Source organism: Acipenser ruthenus, chromosome 20 (genome assembly GCF_902713425.1).
Source record: "Acipenser ruthenus chromosome 20, fAciRut3.2 maternal haplotype, whole genome shotgun sequence".
NCBI classification, from domain to species: Eukaryota; Metazoa; Chordata; class Actinopteri; order Acipenseriformes; family Acipenseridae; genus Acipenser; species Acipenser ruthenus.
In genome coordinates this window covers 23,750,021-23,769,213 of record NC_081208.1, presented here as the reverse complement: position 1 = coordinate 23,769,213, position 19,193 = coordinate 23,750,021, and the positions used below count along the sequence as shown (strand labels likewise).

General features: G+C 36.5%; 2 protein-coding genes across 2 annotated transcripts in view; one reads left to right on the top strand and one right to left on the bottom strand.

Annotated features, from left to right (window-relative positions):
* The window catches only part of LOC117425726 (transcription factor Maf-like), a 130,175-nt gene extending 122,661 nt beyond the window's left edge, over positions 1-7,514 (top strand). Inside the window, exon 3 of the mRNA XM_034042937.3 lies at positions 6,990-7,514. The gene's annotated coding sequence lies outside the window, so the exon portion shown is untranslated. The remainder of the gene's footprint in view (positions 1-6,989) is intronic.
* A 425-nt stretch (positions 7,515-7,939) lies between these two features.
* LOC117425746 (WW domain-containing oxidoreductase-like) overlaps positions 7,940-19,193 on the bottom strand; it is a 339,286-nt gene continuing 328,032 nt past the window's right edge. The window contains exon 9 of the mRNA XM_034042978.3: positions 7,940-8,791. Coding sequence (XP_033898869.2) covers positions 8,603-8,791 — 189 coding nt within the window. The 3' untranslated portion in view covers positions 7,940-8,602. The remainder of the gene's footprint in view (positions 8,792-19,193) is intronic.

The following is a 19,193-nucleotide window of genomic DNA, read 5'->3' as shown; positions in this document are numbered from 1 at the left end:
TCCTTGTGCTTTGTCTTTCGGGTGAGACGAAGTTGTAAGTGATTCTGCAGCTGATGCATAGTTCACACACCCTAGTCTCTGTAAGTCGCCTTGGATAAATGTGTCTGCTAAATAAACTAATATATATATATATCACAAATATATCTATCAAATAGAGAGCAATACTGACTGACATGGATTATATTGCCCAAAGCCAGAGGGGTAATCATTTTCTGATATATATGGTGAACGTGGCAGTCGATATTTGTACCTTTCACAATTCGGGACTAAGAATGAAACAAAACAAAAGTTAAGTGAGGCAGGAGTTTTGCCAGCAACCGAGACAGGCAGGAAACACAAATGACAGTCAGGACGTGATTGAGAAGGAATTAAATATTGAAAATGGTGGTCGGAAGCATCGGGGTGTGATTGGGAGGGAAAGAAACATTGATAATGCCGGTAGGAACGGAAACATTTTAAATATAAGAAAAAAAGAAAATACACTTACAGGGAAGGTGTCCTTTTTTTCCTTTTAATTGATGAAGATATGTCTCTGTGTGAGGGAACCTGCCAAGAACGTTTCTGATGATGTCATCACGTTCAATATTGTCCGATATGTGCAATATAGACCGCTTTTTCAGGCAATACTGATTTTTTTTTTTTTTTTACAGACGGCCACGTGACCTTTTGACCACAGCACTTTAAATATGATGTTTGTCTTGTTTACTTTCTGTGGTCGGCAGGTATTGGCCACACCTGAGTCTCACTTCCTGAGCTGCTCTATGGCACTGGTTCCCAAACAGTGGGCCATGGCATCCCACTGGGTGGACCTTGGAAGCAACATCATCTTAGCGTAAATGTCTATGGGCCTGATTTTTTTTTATAATATGGATAAATGTGCCAACATCACACATTAACTTTGAAGAGGCAATTTGCCTGCAGTTTGCACATAGTGGAAAATATAGGCCTTTACATGAAACAATTGATGCTGTTAAACAGTTAAAACGAAAGTGAAACCAGAGGTACATAAACTGATCAAGTGATATAAATAACCCTGTATAACTCATTAGATATTCAGTGCATTGTCTGGATACATTTGTAAAGAGCTGTAACTAGGCAAGACAAAATGTATGTTATCAATCTACAATAAGGAACCAGTGTGAAACTTTGAAACATATTGCAGTAATGTGTGCAATAATTGCATTTCAATATTAGCCTAGCTGCTCTGTTTTGAATCGCATTTAGAGAGCACAGATTGTGTCTAATTGTTTTGATCCATCGGGTATTGCAATAATCCAAAGGAGGTCAACCAATCTATTAAAAACTAATAAAGCTGTTAAAATGTAAACACCAGGGGTAATGTTAGACCTCCTGAAAACAAAAGGATGCTTACAGCAAAATTAGAATAGGTGTCAGACACCACAATTGGAGCCTGCAAGTCTTGCTAGCGGGGCAATTTATGAAGTTGTCAAAAAAAACTAATTTAAATACAAAAATGAAAATCTTGGGGGAATTTTTTTTTTTTGCTAAATATAAAATGATTGATCCAATCTCAATGAATACTGACTGGTTGGACAAAGAAACAGAAACACCTGCAATCAGTAACACATATGTTAGTGTAAAGTTGCTGGCCCGTGACTGGTTAAGTTGTTAAGCAAATTATCTTTAATTAAACGTGTTCTGCAATACAGAAAAAGCCTGTTGCAAGTCAGTTTTGGTCATGAGGAGTAAACACATATGACAGACTTTGATTTGGAGCAGTCTCAAATGTTGGCCACAGATTCCATCTTCTTTTGTACTTTTCTCAAGGTATTTTAGGCTGTAATCATTGAGAAATAGTCACTCCACAACAATGTAAGCACACAGCAGTATTGTCATGTTGAATCAATGCTGTCCTCGCTGTTCTTTGTAGCACTACAGCATGCTGACAATATTACCACAGGTATCCTATTTTTTTTCTGTACAACTGCTGTATATTATGTTTTTTCCCCCAAGCTACTGTAAAACGGCATGCGTCTTGTGTGAAAGCTATGACAGGTTTGTGTGGCAGTGGTGCCATTTGGAAAGTAATGTGCAGAAAAGCCCCTCAGCACTGGCTGCATTAGGAGACAAAGAACTGAGGATTACTCTCTGAGCCTTCAGCTAAGACTAAAACAACACATGATGTCAGTACGGCAGCAGTGTTGCAGGCCTCTTTAGTGAATGATAAACAAGAGCTAGTCACAGGTGTTGGATTTAGTAGGCAACATCTTGCTTTGTCAGTGGAGAGCCCTTGAGCACTGGCTGCTTCTGCAGCAAACTTGCAATCCCCTGTCTGGGATTAAGAAACATGGGACAAGTCATTATAATACCGGTCAGCTCCTAATGGTGCTGACCTCTGTGTTTTGGGATTGCCTTCTTGATTCTATTCTTCGCTGGCAAGTGTTCTGTTGGTCAGGTGAAAGGGTATACATTCACGCACATTTTATAGAGCGGTTGTGTTAGCTGCTAAAAAGCAGACACACATTATGAAAAACACATAATGCAGATTCCTCCCCTAGATTTCTTATGAAGATGCCAGACTCTGAGGCACCGTGAGGTTATGAATCTCTACTTTATCATTAATGCAGTGGAGGTGTATGGGGTGTGTGGGTGTGGGTGTTAGGGCCTTATTAGAAAACCCATGTAAGTTATTTTTTTGGCAGTAATGGTAGTAAAACTTTAGATAAACCAGTTTAGTGGTTAACCTGGATTTCTTCCCAGCCAGGGTTGATATAGACTCAAAACAGAGCTGAGAGACAGGGATATATAAAGCTAAAGGACTAGTCGCTACCCAGTAATGTACCTTGTTTGAAGAGTAAAGAATGAAAAGTGTAGAATATTTTAATTAGTAATTGTAGCTTGTGATGCACTTGTTAAACGATTCATTCCCCAAAATGTGTAAGAACAAAAAATTATTTTCATTTTTCTCAAAAATAGAAAGTTATAGAATAGGTCTTACTAATGAAGACTACTTTTCAATGCTGCTGTAAAAAAGTAAAATCAAATAAAACATCGGTCAACTGTCTTATCTAATCACCCTGCATATGCAATGAATACTAGTATAGCTGGGAAGTGCAACTGAAACTAAGACATCTCCTTTACAAAAGGTAGTTTTCTTGGGGAATCAGCTTTTTCAAGTGAATGCCATAATAATTAAACTAGAAGGTCATACATTGATGTCACAAGAATGTAGAAATAAACATAAGCGAAGCCTCCAGATCTGATGATTTTCTGCAATTCTAAATTAATCATTAAAAAAAAAAAATGACGATACTCTCACTTTATTCCCAGCAGAAACAGTGACCTTGTAAATAAGTACACTGCAAACTTCCCAGAGACAACTGGAAGGGGCCGCAGCTGCCAGCTGCTGATAGATGCACTGGGAGGCACACAGACACCCCAATTCCCTTCTACTCCCCCGGATAAAGACACTTTAGGCATGAAAAAACTCAACCAAATAAACAAAACAATGTTCCAAAATAGTATAGGGACAGAGACAAGAGACCAAACAAAGCTTTTCATTGCAATCGGTATTTTGAGGCAAACATGTTTATTCCTACATATAACTTTTCCTCGCTAGTACTGTAAAAAGCACCAAATTGTTCACATGGAAAACAAATGTCATTGGTACACAGTGAACAGTGAGCTGTAGACATGGTTTCCTTTCCTTTGTGGGGCTGCTTATCCTCGTTAAGCACCAGGAGTTTGTTCACACCCGGCAAGACAGAGTCTCAGATTTATATCTCATCTTAGAGATGGCACTTTCACAGCTAAGCTCTCCCACACATCATGCTGTAATGTCGGTATTGAATTCATACCATATCCCGAGACAGGACTTGAACCGATGGCCTCCTGGTCTAACGACTTTTGTGCAACCTAATGAATCTTGGCTTATGACATTTTTGGAGGGGAAAAAAAAGGACTGCAGCTTTAAACTTTAATGGCCTTTTTGGCGACTGATATAAACCTGAAAAAGAGCATATGGCGCATTGGGATTCCAGCCTCACTCTGCAGAGAGACCTGGGTATTTTACATTGCCAGTCATGGTATTTGCAAGTAGTGCTTCTGTTGACGTCTCCCCCTGAAATCGCTCCATCAGTACTCTCACTTTACCTCTCGTGTCCAAATCATTTTCCTTGGATCTACCCCCCCCTCCCCCAACCCCTCCACACAGATGGATTACAGCCACAACAGGTTTACACGCTGCACATCATTAGATATCCTCCCTCAATATCCAGCAAATAACAACCAGAGCTCTTGATCACCAGAACATTCATTACTCCCTGACACTTTTACTGCTGCTTTGCTCTCTCAGAGCGACATTTCCCTTTCTGAGGGATAGAGCTAATTTTTTTTTTTTTTTTTGGGGGGGGGGGGGGGGGGGTTGGTGAGTGGATCAACCTGAAATGCAGAAAGGTTTTGAAAGGGCATACTTTGTTTACCCTTTTTCTTATGTTTTGCATTGCCTCAAGGTAAACCAAAAAGATAACACCACTAATGTATGCAGTTTATTTTTATATCTATCTAAATTATATATATATATATATATATATATATATATATATATATATATATATATATATATATATATATATATACACACACACACACACACAGACTGCCTGTTTTGGTTTATTGTGGTGTCTTCAATTTATGCCTTTCAGGTGTCACAAACCTTTGCAGCCGTCAGCTTCCTTATCAGTCACCAGTTGTCCTCTGTCATCTGTCATTTCTTAAAGACTTGTGAAACAGCTGTCTGATTTCTCTATTGCTGTTGCAGTTTAGGATAGAGGTTCTACCCTTTCGAAGTACCTTATAGGTCTGTTGTGGCAGATCATTGTCATATTTTGTAGTTTTTACATTGGGCATTTATTCATAACATGTTAGGTGGACAATTTTCGATATCTCCTATACAGTATATTTGTAAAGTCCAGGCTGACTACGAATATGTATTGTTTTCTTGAAATTTGGTATCATGATGAATTTGAAAAACTGAAACCACTCAATTGAATTGGCGTTTCTTTGATAACACTTATATGTTTAATATAATAGTGCTCCAGGGAAATTAGGTAAAACCATGTACAAAAATGTGGAGAGGAGGAAAAACAAGCTTGTGTCTTCAATCTTGATGTGGATCTTGCACATTTAACACAATGAGTAAGCATTTAATAAACTGTGGGCAAAATATATATTTTTGTATTCTTATGTATTCTGTTAAAAAACATTTTCAGGTGTAATCTGTTTGTTCCGATAGCACTTCTTTTTATGCATCTCCGAACGACAAACATGCACATAGGAAAAGCATGTGATCCACACTTTGCAGTCACAACGCAGGAAATATATTGTGGTGACCATTTAAACATGCATAGATCAAAACCAACCTTTTTTAAAGCAGTGAAATAAAGAAAACTGTCTGGGGGAAAAAATAAAAAACTAAATTAAATAGTTAGACAAATAAAACAAAGAAGGTGCAAACTTACGTCAATAAGGCCTAATTACCTTGGAAAACCTCATCGGGACCTTTGAGAAAACGTGATCTTATTTAATGATGATGAGTGTGTTTTGTTCTAGTAAACTGCCTGTTTAGCCCTGGCGCTAGATCACTCTCCCTGCAAACATAAAGTCACTTCTCTTAAATGACAGGATAGCTCCTGCTGCACTCTGTCTTCCACACTGTTAAAGATGCAAGCCCTCTGTCAGAACATCATTTTAAATCATAAAAGCGTATTCAATTAGGTCACAATGGCCAAACTAGATCGTATAGGTTGGGGAACTGAGAAGCCAATTTACAGTGCCGCAGTGGCAGCTGAAGTCAGCAGGGACCTGCACCTTTAAAACATCCCGCTTTAACAGATGAGATTAGATGGGAAACTGTGGGAGCAGATTGAGGAATAATTATCACATACAAGCGAACCCAATACATCAGAACTACTGAGCAGATTGTACCCCCAGGATCAGAAAAACCATGCTTATTTAAATGATATATAACATCACCACAGTAATACATTATTCCTTTTAGTGGCGATTGACACCATTTGTACATCTATGTAAGATGAATGCATTTTTGTTTCAAGCTCATGGTTTAATGCAGGCCTCATCAGGTTTGTGTAACAGAAGTGTTTTTGGTCTGAAATATGTGTGGGTTCTGGTTGTAAGGAATTGAAACCTGATTTCTGACCACCTGCTCGGAATATTTGAAAATAGGGTTACATCTGATTACAATGTCATGAAGCTATTATAAAATTAAGGATACTGTCATTGCCAAGGATCCTTTTTGTATGAAATTAAATTACATTACAGTGTAAAGGTTTTATTGCTTTTATGTTTATTGTTAATTATAGATGTCCTGCATTAATATTCTGCCAATAATAGAAACCTTTATTTGCAACAAAGTTGTGATTTAAACTAGTTAATACAATAGCACTTGCAGGAGTTGCCTACCCATGGTGGCCCTCTTAGTTCATGTTGCTCCCACTTGCTAGGTTTCATTGATCTCTGGTGAATGTTTTGATCCATAGCATCAATCCTGAATGTACTAGTGTCTCTGTATGTTTTCCCAGCACATTTCAAGGGATGCAATTCCACCAGAAATGAAATATAAACAGGAGAAAATACATTGAACATTCATAATTACTTCTCATTTAAGCTTGATTAATATCATAAGACAGTTTTTATCCATGGTCACAAGAGCATCTCATATTCCACCCTTAGATGTGGTTGTGGGTTTATACAAGATTTTCTTTGTAACTAAGTATGCCAAAGGGTGTATACCCTTGAAGTTGGTTGTCTTGTTCATCAGGATGAACAATTAAACCTCTATTCTTAAGACTTTGTGATTTACAAATAATAGAACAACAGTTAGTATTACTACAAAAGAGAAAATGCAGCTCTAGTAATTGGTTGTCAGGACATTAATGTTTTGGGACCAAATGTAAAACAAGAAGAGGCTATTATGAGTAATCCCCTTTAATTTTCTTTTCTCTTTACAGAAAACATGATAATGGAATGCTGATGGCTTAGAACGATCTTTGGCACGAAGACTGCCACAAAGCACAACATTTAGAAGTATAATCACTAAAGAAGAAGAAAGAAAGACAACATTATCGTGACTACATTCTTCAGAGCCTCCTCCTTATTAGTATTCTTTTTTTTCTTCAGTTGATTTTTTTTCTAACAACAAAAGAAGCAAAATAATAAAGAAAAAAAGATTAAAAAAAAGATGATGACGACGACGACGAGATTTTCTCTTTAGGTGAAAAATATTTACGCATGTTGTTTGAATAAGCGAACTAAAAAATCTTAAAACTAATTAATAAATAAATAAATAAATAAACTGCATCCCTCAGTGGGTGGAAAAAGACAATAACTTTTAACCTCTCTGGGCACCCTGATTGTATTACTATGGAGATAGTACCCACTATTTAGACATAAGTACCTCCCCCCCCCTCAAATACCACAGTTTATTTTATTTTTAATTCATTTTTCATACCTATTGCAGACCCTACTGCTGATCCCACAAAAGTACCATATACTGTTTAAAATAGCTCTACTGTTTTTCTTTCCTTTTTTGTACAACAAAATCTGAGACTTCTCAAGTTTTTAATTTGCACAACATACAGAACGGAACAAGACCCAGGAAAAAATCCTTCTCCCCTAATTCAAATTACCATTTTTATTAGATATGGTAAACATGTAGAAATTGATGTTAAAATTTCATTATAACGTTTGAATCTCTGGCGTGAAAAAAAAGAATATAATTTAGGTGGAAGGTAGCTTCTAGTTGGCACTATGTTCTTATATACCCTTATGGATCAAAGCTCTTCAATGAATACTAGTGTATGTGTATATATATATATATATATATATATATATATATATATATATATATAATATATATATATATATATATATATATATATATATATATATATATATATATAGTGCCTAGAATGTTACCCAAGGACAATATAGATAATCTCAATATGTACCTAGTATTGCAGAAGGGTTTTTTTCTAGTTTGAAGCATACAGGATAGTGGTTGTCAGGCTTGCTCTATAAGGGTTAAATGCTTCAAGTAACAGTCGTTACAAGTGTTTGGCATTAATCAAAGCATGTAGAACTGCGTTTAGGAACTCTGCTGCTGCTTTACAGGTTTGCAGTATAAGGATATATTTATATCATATACCCTGCTCCCCTCCAAACTATAACATTGTTTAACAGTAATGGGGGCACATGTAGCTTTCCAGGCCCAGATTACCAGTCTGCAGGCTCCGGAGACGCAGCGAGAGAGAGAGGGAGATAGATACTGTCCCTTTTAACCTGCTGTATTCCCTATTTCCCATCAGCACTTAACATTTTCACTGTGTTGTGACTGCAGTTGTTTCACTTAACACTATTTAATCTGTATCTGAGGTATATGGAAATCCTCTAGATGTTGTGGCTGGAAGAGATCCAGGGTTGGCAGTTTTCTTGTGCAGCTAGAGCACGGCACAGACTTGGGCTAGGTTATTTTATTTTATTTATTTTTTATTTTTATTTATATTTTCTGGAATATTTTTCTTGCTCTCCAGCATGTTTCCTCACTCCCTCAACCCTCCCCAGGTTAAAGGGACTGCCTGCCAGCTCGCTCATGGATCAGCCTTTCACTCAGCTCCCACAGGGACGCGGCCGTTCCTTCGTTCTGGGCTTCCTGCGAGGGCAGGCAGCGGTAGCAGTTGTTGAAATACATCCCTCCCAGGCCTTCCAGTTCGGGGGTAATGGTGCAGTAGACAGTAGTGGCTGCCCCTTGTTGCTAAAAGGAAAGGAACAAGACAATGTGCAATTAGAAGACCTGTTGGACTGCAATCCAAGCTGGGGTGCCATTTAATAATAAAACGACAAATCAAATTTGGCAGGCCAAGAGACTCTTCCAGAATTGATCTCTCACTTCTGAAAGGAATCATGTGCATGAATGAAATCTGTAACATCATTACATCAACCCCCCACAAAAAGACCAGAGCACCAAGGAAAAAGACTGAGGTGCTTTTTGTTTTGCATGACCCAAGAAGCATTTAACAAAGACCTCCTTGACAATATTCTTTGCCCTATCCGGAGAATGGAAAATGGATGAATTACACACCGAACAAAAGGTTTTGTAACAGAAACAGGATGGCAATTTCTACAAAACTGAACTCAAAGTTTGGATGCCTTCCTGACAAACAAAAATACCAAGGCATTGTATATACAATGTATATGGTTATTACTAATCTGTAAGCTAAGATATAGATAAGGAGACAGAACATATATGAATAAATAAATACATACATCAACAGATATTCGTTTTAAATGCTAAAGTGGAGACTGTAATGGGGAATTCGTGGTTTGTTATAATGTATTGTGTTCAGTAAATGTAACACATTTTCACAGAAGAACACCAATCCATGAAAGAGTTTAATAGCAAAATATAATGCAGAAGAACAGAGAATGGATTTTTTTTGGTCTTTGATGCAAACATACCACATATAACACGTATGGCTCCTTATGAACAACCTTTATTTTATTTTTTGACATTATATTTAGGGCTTCCGGGTTTACGGCATAAAAAAAAAAAAAAAAAACACTTCAGGAACATGAAACAGGTAAACACTGGTTAAAACAACTCTCCTATCCATGTTCCACAATATAAACTAGTACATATCGGTATTCATAAACAACTTGAACAGTAATGTACTATTAAAAGTACTACCATCAATAAAACAAAACATTATAGTCGCAGCTTGTGACACTAGTAAAAGACATTTACTCGCCTGAAACCATGCCAGGCCAAATGAAGGAATCGTGAAAAATAAATTCCCTTTTCAGCAACAGTTTTAAAATGAATAAAGTCTGCTTTGATTGTAGTAAATGCAGACATATTTTTCTAAGCTGGCAGCAGACACTGAGGATTGTTCTGGACGTTGTAGAAAATGTAAGAAGTGTGTGTAGCAACAAGAAACCAGATACGAACTGACGCGGGAAGCCTTCTAGCACAAAAATTTGAATTGAATTTTTGTTTCAGGCTCATGGTTTAATGCAGGCCTCATCAGGTTTATGTAACAGAAGTGTTTTTGGTCTGAAATATGTGGGGGTTCAGGTTTCATCAAAAACGGTCTGCCGAGAACTCCACAGAGCGGGATACCATAGTGGCCCAACGCCCTATTAAGTGACTTTATATTGGTGTTTCAATTTTTTTGTCCACTACTTGTATATATATATATATATATATATATATATATATATATATACACACACACACACACACACGCAGGTGCATTTTCTTTTAATACTTCACTTTGCTTTTCCAAAGTAAGAGTTTTAGCTGAAAGCTAAAGGCAAGAAGCAGGTTAAAACGCTTCATATGTAATTTGATGAGAAGTGTAATCTGGCATCTTTGATGTTTTACAAAACCCTGCCAAAAAAAGAACCTGGATGCTCCAATTAATCACCACCATATACTGAAGTGCAGCAGGGCCCTGTGCCAAAACTGTCTATTCATCTTCTGTCAAAGGGATTTACACATCTGAGTGAGTCAATGGCGTCTGCCAGTGTTGTAAAGGACTGCTCAGCTGAAGAGAAAGAGGTTGAATTGATGAGAAATAATTCAAAGTTTATACTGGTTTTGGAAAACATGATTTAAATTCTCTGCAGAAAAAATAAATAAATAAATAAATAAATAAATAAATAAATAAATAATTGAGAAATACTGGATGCACAATGCTACAGTTTATATTTTCCTCATGGCAAACAACATTCACATACTTTACTAATTCTTGTAGCTTCATGTACCTCAATGAGCAAATTGACAGCTGTGACCAGTGACCTGCATACCATAATTTATCAGGGAGTCTGAGAATCAAATTGGGAATCACACATTAAAGGTGTATTACCTGAATACAGACTTGTATTGTATAACCTCCTATCCCTGCATGTCGTAGCAGGAAAGCATGCCTAATTGGCTCATAATGTGACAGGTTTCAGAGGGGAAGGAAAAAAATTCTGCAGCTAATTCCAGATTTTTCAGCTGAAACTCAAAATTATGTAGTTCTTTTTTTAGTTGTATTAATTTTCTTAGTTTGTTTTGGAGAAAAGATCAGATTCCATTCAACATTGACATGTTATTGTGTTTAACTTCTCTGTTGAATCAGACCAACACTGCAATCAGCAATTGAAGTTTACAGCATGCAAGAATCACATCAGACGGGAAACATTTAATTTTCAATGTGATGTGACATTCATTAGATGTCTCAATCTATAATGATTATTACTGTATTACACATAATACAGTGATATTATTAGTTTATCTTTGTCAATAAACTAGTATTATTATTTTTTTTAAATCTGCAAGTTCAAGTTTAAAATGTTAATGCTTTCTAGTAACATAAGAAATTGTGTAAAATCTTAAAAAAAAAAAAGTCTTTTTAATGTGACAAATAAAGCAGACTGCATTTCCTTTGCCTGATGGAATACAAGTACTTTGCACATTTTTCACGACATTTGACTATACCCAGGCCTGAGGGTACATAATGATAAGAAATCATTTACTGTGATCAATCACCCAATGACCCTGCATTTGACCTTTCGGAAAGGCTAGCCTGATTTACAAGGTGTCAATGGATGGTAGGTGGCTCAGAATTGAAAAGGAAATGTACAGAAATTACATAATATGATTGTAATCCAACCATGCTAATCACACACTGAGCTAATCACTGTGTAATCACAGGTCAAACATCTGTAACCTTAGGTTCAAGACAGGAGGCAAATTAAAATGATAGATATACTGAACAAAGATGTTTCTGGGTACAGCACTCCCACCCCCCACCCCAAAACCCCACCAGCCCTTTTTCCATTTAATCAGGTTTCAACGTCATCCCCTGTCTGCCCAAACATTTGCAAGCTGTCGAGGAAGACCGCTTCATCATTCTTTTTAGTCTATGTGAAATTACCTTAGAGTCTTGTTTTTGGATTAAGCAAAGAGGGTCTGGGTAATAAGGGACCATCATGCTGCTTCACATGTCATTTGTCAGCCCATACAGTACCGTCGGAGCAGGGAAAGGTTAGAGACTGTTAATAATTACTGCTCCCTTATTGAGAGGGAGCACTGGTGTGTCCTTCTTTATTAGGGATGTTATGAGACAGTTCTGTGACATTTATCCTTATAATAACTCCCCACCATGCGAATGAGACAGTTTTTCAACTTGTATTGTGATAAGAGCAATCACAGTACATCAAGACACGCTGCAGAGCAGTGCAGTGCGTTTCCTTCATTTTTTAGATATGTGTTGTTGTTGTTGTTGGAAATGATACATGAATATACAGTATGCCTAGTACACAGTATGTGTACATAGTACACCAAAGCAGACAGCTTCCAAAGCACCTGTATAACAGGCCAGCCCTACAGAATGTGCTGTGCAACATCCCACAGTTGCGAATGTTTTGACAAAGACATTCAGGACCAGGTGGAGACCACCAGAATTTAATTCTAGCTGGATTTGAACCCAGGCCCCAAAAGTAAAAGACATTGTTTCCACTGCGCTATTAAGTCTCCTAATTAATTACTGTGATAATATTATTTGTATAGAATGCTTGTGCTAATTCCTTTATAAATGGATGCTTTGTAAACGAAGCTCCCTTTGGGAATCCCATTGTGTTCCCACTCTCCTGAAGGCATTTCTCCCAAGGAAAGGGTGGCATGGCAGGGGGTTAAATGCAAGATGGTTAGACAATCAAGATGCATAATCCTTAAGGCTAGATTAGTCCTAATGATAGAAATCAGCCCTGTTCTCAATAAGCATCAATAAATTGAACTGATTTTTTTTTTATTATTGCTTTTTTTCAGACTTGATCAAGGGAAAAATCTAAGGCACAGGCCCTTTAAGAACAATTTAAGACCATTCATCTCGGGTCTATTAGGCAAAGCAAACAGTACAGAGATTCTGGAAAACAGGAGACTTAATAGAGTAGCATTGTGTGCATGCCACACAGAGAGGAGTAATTTATTACACAGCGGTGTGGGAGATGAGGTAATAAGAAAGCATTTTACACTGTGCAATAAATGGTGATCTCCACGCCCTCTCCATCTTACACCGGCTGGTGATAATGCTCCAGCTCTGGAGTTAAAATTACACTGCTCACCCAAGAGAAACAAAAGATTTTTGACTGTCACTGGCTTGACGAAGTGGCCTGTATATTAAAACCTCCATGAGTACTACATGCTTTGTCACAGCTGGTGGCATTCAACTTTAGGGACACTGGTTCAAATAGCATTGCGGGCAAGTACTGTAGTAACACGTGAGTGCACTTTGCTGAGCCTAAATATATATTTAGCCATATAAAATTCAGAACACTAGCCCAAGGATATTAAAGTTACAAACCTTCAGGAATGATCATATTGACTGCTTCTTCAAATGCCACCACATATTTGGTGCCCCCCCACCCCCAGGAACAACTTTAATCAAATTAATTCCAAAGCCTTATATCATTCATTCAAGAAGAACATTGGTTATGACAGCCACTCTTAAACATCACCAATAGAACCAAATATGCAAACAGAATAAGATACCATATTAGTATTGGAAACTGTAGACTTTAAAGAAGGTAATGTGGATGCTAAGATGTTCTTGCGCCTTTGGTTTGAATTTGTCTAAGCCGCTTCCTTTCTTCCAAGCTTCCAAGCTTATAGCAGTAACTCTAAGATGCACAGGAGAGTATTTATACTCTAGAGCAATATACTATGCCAGGAAAAGGGAAAACAAATACTAATAATGTAATCAGCAGAGGAAAAAAGTAGTCTGTCATAGATTATACAGAGATAATGGATCTTCTAAATTATTAAGTCGTGGAGCTACTGCCCCCTAGCCTGTCAATGGCGTCAAATGGAGAGGAAACAATTCCCCAGCATTTTAACCCTTACAATGTCAGGACAGATTGTGGTGGCTGAGTTTGCTGGACATTGACCCTCGGGACAGAAAGGTGAAAGGTTAAAAATCAGGCCCAGGGTTAACCATGACCCTGTGCATGCAACAACATTTTAGCTGAACAGAACAGGATTTGCTGTCTGTTATCACATTAAAAACCAAGTCTGCATACAGTACTGGCTCAAAAGATGTATTTCACTCATCCAGAAACAAACGGCAAGGTAAAAAAATGACTTGGGCGCACTGGCCTCCCAGCATTTCTTTGGCAATGGCACAGCGTATATCTTTCTAACTTCAACGTCAAGAGCTCCTGTTAGGCTACTGCAAACATCTTGTAATGGCTAAGTGACCATTATGATATAGTGAAAAACAAACGGAGCTGGCCTAACACAGAATGAATAAATAATTCTCTTACATTAGCAGGTTAATTTATAGATATAGAGGTAATGACTATGGCTGCATAATAGCCAATGCTGCACAGTCATTCTGCACAGCCTAATATCCAGTTGACACAATGCAACACAGTATTAATTCAAATTTTATCAATCTAGAATGGCTATTTGATAACTGTTTTAATTAATTATATCTAATTAAGTGTATTTCCTAAAAGCACAGAGTCCTATTCAATTTGAAGGACTATGTAACTTTCTACTGTTTTGGGGTTTACTGTCTGTTAGTATGAATTCCTAAATGACCTGTGTTTGAATCATACAGTCACCTTTACAGCATATTACCAGTTTTCTCAAGATAGAACAAAACAGAACACTAACTCATCTAGCTCTATTGTGAAGGTCCTAATCGGGGGAGCCAGACTAATACAGAATGTTCTCATCACACCAGCTGGAAAATGCAGTGGGCAATGTTAGGAATAGTTAACCAATAAAGCTGCAGCTTCTTTTTTTTCTGAAATATTAACAACATTTTAAGGAATCTTTTAATCCGTATTAGGTTCCTCCAGTACCTAATTATAGTAAATTATAAATACAGTAACAACCCTCTTAACCTTTTAGCTACAACATATAATTAACTGTTTAAAATGACATACGTAGGAGAACGTAGTGCAGTCTTTTATGTTGGAAAGGGTTAAAGTCAATTCAAATTGCCAAGATGAGAAAAGTTATCTAACATAAATCATGGGCTAGCATTCAGATGCTCACTCCACATTTGCTTGGGATTCAAGTTGAATAATAATTACTGCTTCATACTTAACATTTTCATGACTATAATTTGCAACCACACTACTTTAAAATACAGTAAGATCTTTAAAGTAGAAGGGCTGTTTAATATTAAATGGTTTGCTGTGATTCTTAGCAAAATGTAGACAAGGCTAAATCATGACTCAAGACTAGAAGAAATTATATCTTCCGCCTAATTAGCTTAACCCTGTGTCACCCAGGCCCTCTGACCTCAACTAGTGGTAATCTTTATGAGATAGCATACTAAAATACCACTGTCATTTATCAAAAGAGGAAAAGCTACTTAAAATGTAAAAAGGCAGATTGAGTATAAACCACAAATTAAAGTCAGGGGCTTCTAAACGCTGCCGTGTTCTGTGTGCAACATATCTTAGCTGTAACAATGAAAAGTTTTCTGTAATAATGGTAAAGTATTTCTATATGAATGGACCTGCGTATTTATTTATTAAATCAACCTGTCTGTCTATGTCTCTATTGATTTGCCTATACAGGTGTATCTATCTTTTAGACTGGCAATATACGTATAGATAGCCCTTGGCATTTGAGTATCAGTATGGTGGCTACTGATACCTTTCAAAGGAAATGTAGATCCTCTTGGGTTTTTAAGAAAACAAGGGAACTTAACCCATCTGATTCTTTCACACTGGTACTGATGGTTCATGTTTGTGTTGATTGAGGTACGGTATCCCTCGGTGGTATGATCTTTGGACTGAGTTTACTGTGCACAAAGGACTATGTATTACACAGGACTGTACAACAAAAAACTGTGGTCTCTCTAGTATGGACTTTAATAGAGTTGCTCACCAACCCAACAGACTCCATTCACAGAAATATTCACATTTCCAAGCAGCTCTCTAATGGAATTCAAGAACATTGTATGGTCAATGCCAGCAGCAATGTAAAGTGTACATACCAAAGCAAACCAAGATTTCACAAACAAGACAAACTCAACAATGGACTTTTGAAGGCACTCAAAATACTTTTGCAAGGAAAAAAAAAGAAAAAACAAGAAAATTACCTCATCAGGGATCTTCTGAATGGAAAAACTGTTTTGGGTCAGACAATTCAATGTTCTAAACTTCAATAAATGGGCAGGAGAGACTTTGTAACAAGCCAGCCACATGGTGCAGCAAAAAGGGAATGAAGCTGCAGTGAGCAAGCTTGGTGTTTAATTCATGCCTTCCAGATAATAAAACAGAATACCACATGATCCACAATGAAACAAAAAAAGGGAATGTATTTTTGCAATAAATAATAATTATAATAATTACAATAATAAATTTAAAGTATAATACTAAAGCAAAACTGAAATGGTAGAGAAATAAGGCCTAAGAGGCATGTCAGCATAGTGTTTTAGGAGATACCTCCCTTGTAAAGCCAGGTGCTTCTGTGATGTGTGTAGAGTACAAGTCTGTGTGTTTTATTGTGTAGAACCATAGGCCACCTGTAAGCCAAAGTCTGCAAGACTTCCAGGGTTGTTAACATTTCATTAGTACATATAGTCTCAGTTATACTGTTTCCATAATTAATGACAGTAGCATGGACATTGCCTTTATAAGGAGAGATTTCTATATGTCGGCCGACAGTTGCTCTGAAACTATAGATCACTTCATTCACCAGCACCTTTCCGCTATAGTACATACTGTTGCTTTAGTCATATGTGTAAATGTCACTGCACTGTTAACAAACGTTTTGAAGCCCTATATGCTAATAGTATAGCTGATCAATATATTACCTTTATTATGCTAGTGGTACACCTTAGCATAGAAAAAAAGGCTATGTCTTTTCAAAAAACAAAAAATGTGTTCAATCATGCAAATGTTCATGATATGCATGTGATAAAAACTACTGTGATATAGAATATATAATAATACTGCCTTTCTCTTCTCCTAAGTTGACTGTAAATAAATAATAATAATAATAATAATAATAATAATAATAATAATAATAATAATAATAATAATAATAACAACAACAAAAAAATAATACAGAAAAAAATGTAGATCTTTCTGTCCTTGGTCCGTCTTTGTATATAGATTGTAAATAACAAAATACTATGCATGCTGATATTCTAGCAGTTCTTTCAGGTAATTTTATAATCAGGAATTCTCCTATGGCATGTACTGAAAAAAAAAAAAAAAAAAAAAGAAAACTATTTGTTAAACAGGACTCTTCAAAAGTGTCTGATGTTTTCTTACTAGGTGGTACCTGTTCTGCCTGTCATTTTCACTGTATATCATCCTCTCATCTTGCTTCTAATTTATCGTCTTTGTAAAGGTGCATGGTTGAGGCAACAAACGTAAAAAATGCTAACCTTTGAAAGGCGATTGTACATAATAATGGAGGGGGTGATGGGGGTTGAGTCTCTGCTCATGCTTACAACCCTGTGGTTATTCGAAACTCATCTTCATACAGTGCTCACGTACAAAGAGTTGTTCTACATGTTTAGTATCCTTGTTACACCCTTATTTCACAACAGTTTATTTTAAATGATGAAAGTCTAGGGCTGACTGCAGAGTTTGACATTTTTAACCTAATACAGGAAGATGCTTAAACTTACACTTTACTGATTGCTTTGCCTGCATCACAGACAAATAAAAAGTCTGCATTCACAATAAGAATCTGATTATTCCTGGACGGTATTATGCTGTCCCACATACTGTTAGAATTGAGGCGGAAAAAAACACACACTTCAAAACAGGGGTTTTAGGTTTATTTAAAAATGTACATTGATTAGTGTATACTGTTGTTACCATTTTCTGAGGTAAAACTAAATGTATTAAATTGATATTTGTCTACCTTTTACCTCAGAATTTATGATTGAGTGATTGAAAATATGTATATGAATGAACTGCCATGTTCGAAAAATTACTGGAGAGATTTTTAAGTACAGTGTATTGCTGTTGTATTTCAGTTTATCTTGTTTAAACACATTACAGAATTACAGGTCTCAAGTCACTTTAGAAAACCACAATAAACTGTACAGTTGAGAGAGACTAAGTTTAAACAAGTTGAGTTTTAACTATTGGCTTATTCCTGACAGCTTTAAAATGTTACCCTGTATTCACCACCTATGTGAAAATGGTAAAACCAGGTTTGCCTCAGCCTTTACAAAGGAATTACATGTATCTTGATAAAGGCAAAGACGAAATAGGCATTGCTAATTATGCTTTAGCTACAAAGGTGTTGAACTGAGTGGAACTATTTTATAGGAATGTTAATTTTCAATCATGCAAGTAACATTACAATCATGATAGATGGAGGTGTCTAATTTTTAACCTGTGCTAAAGATATTCTAAATTTAATAAATAACCATTGTAAGAATACTTACTGTCTTTTTTGTATTCCTTTAGGGGGGTTCTTATCCATTTTCTACTTATTTCATATATTTTAACCACCTAAAATTAGCCAACAACGATTTTCAAATTGATCAACAATACTGTGATAACAACATTACACTATGAGCCATCCTGGAGAACAAACTGCAGATTTCAATTCCCTACCTCCCTTAAGGCAAGATGCAGTAATCATTGAACAATTTAGATTTAATTTAAACACCTTGCGAACTGCTCATGTCAGATCAGTGCTGTTCTGGCTGCCCACATCCTACTTACAATATTACTAGAAGTTATATATATATATATATATATATATATATATATATATATATATATAAATCACTTACTGTATTTGTCAAAATTGCAGTACATTTTATTCTGTGTACAGATGCCACCCCATGCATAGAACATGTCTTAAATAAATTCAGAAAAACACATTTTTCTAATGTGTAACGGTAGTTCTTAAGTAGCTTAGTTTTTTGTGATTTTCTTGTGTAGGTTCGCTTTTTGTGAGTTAATAGTGTACACCCTACACACGATGTACACTATTAACGTATTATAAATCATAAAACCAGAACTAATCCTACCCAGTTTGAGCTGCTTTGCTTCACGATCTTCTCGCCCAAACTGCATGAGAGGACATCTCTTATAACAAGAGACAAGTTATACTCTATAAAAGGTATAAGTGTCTGCAATCTACATATAGTATTGTTACAAAAAGAGAATGA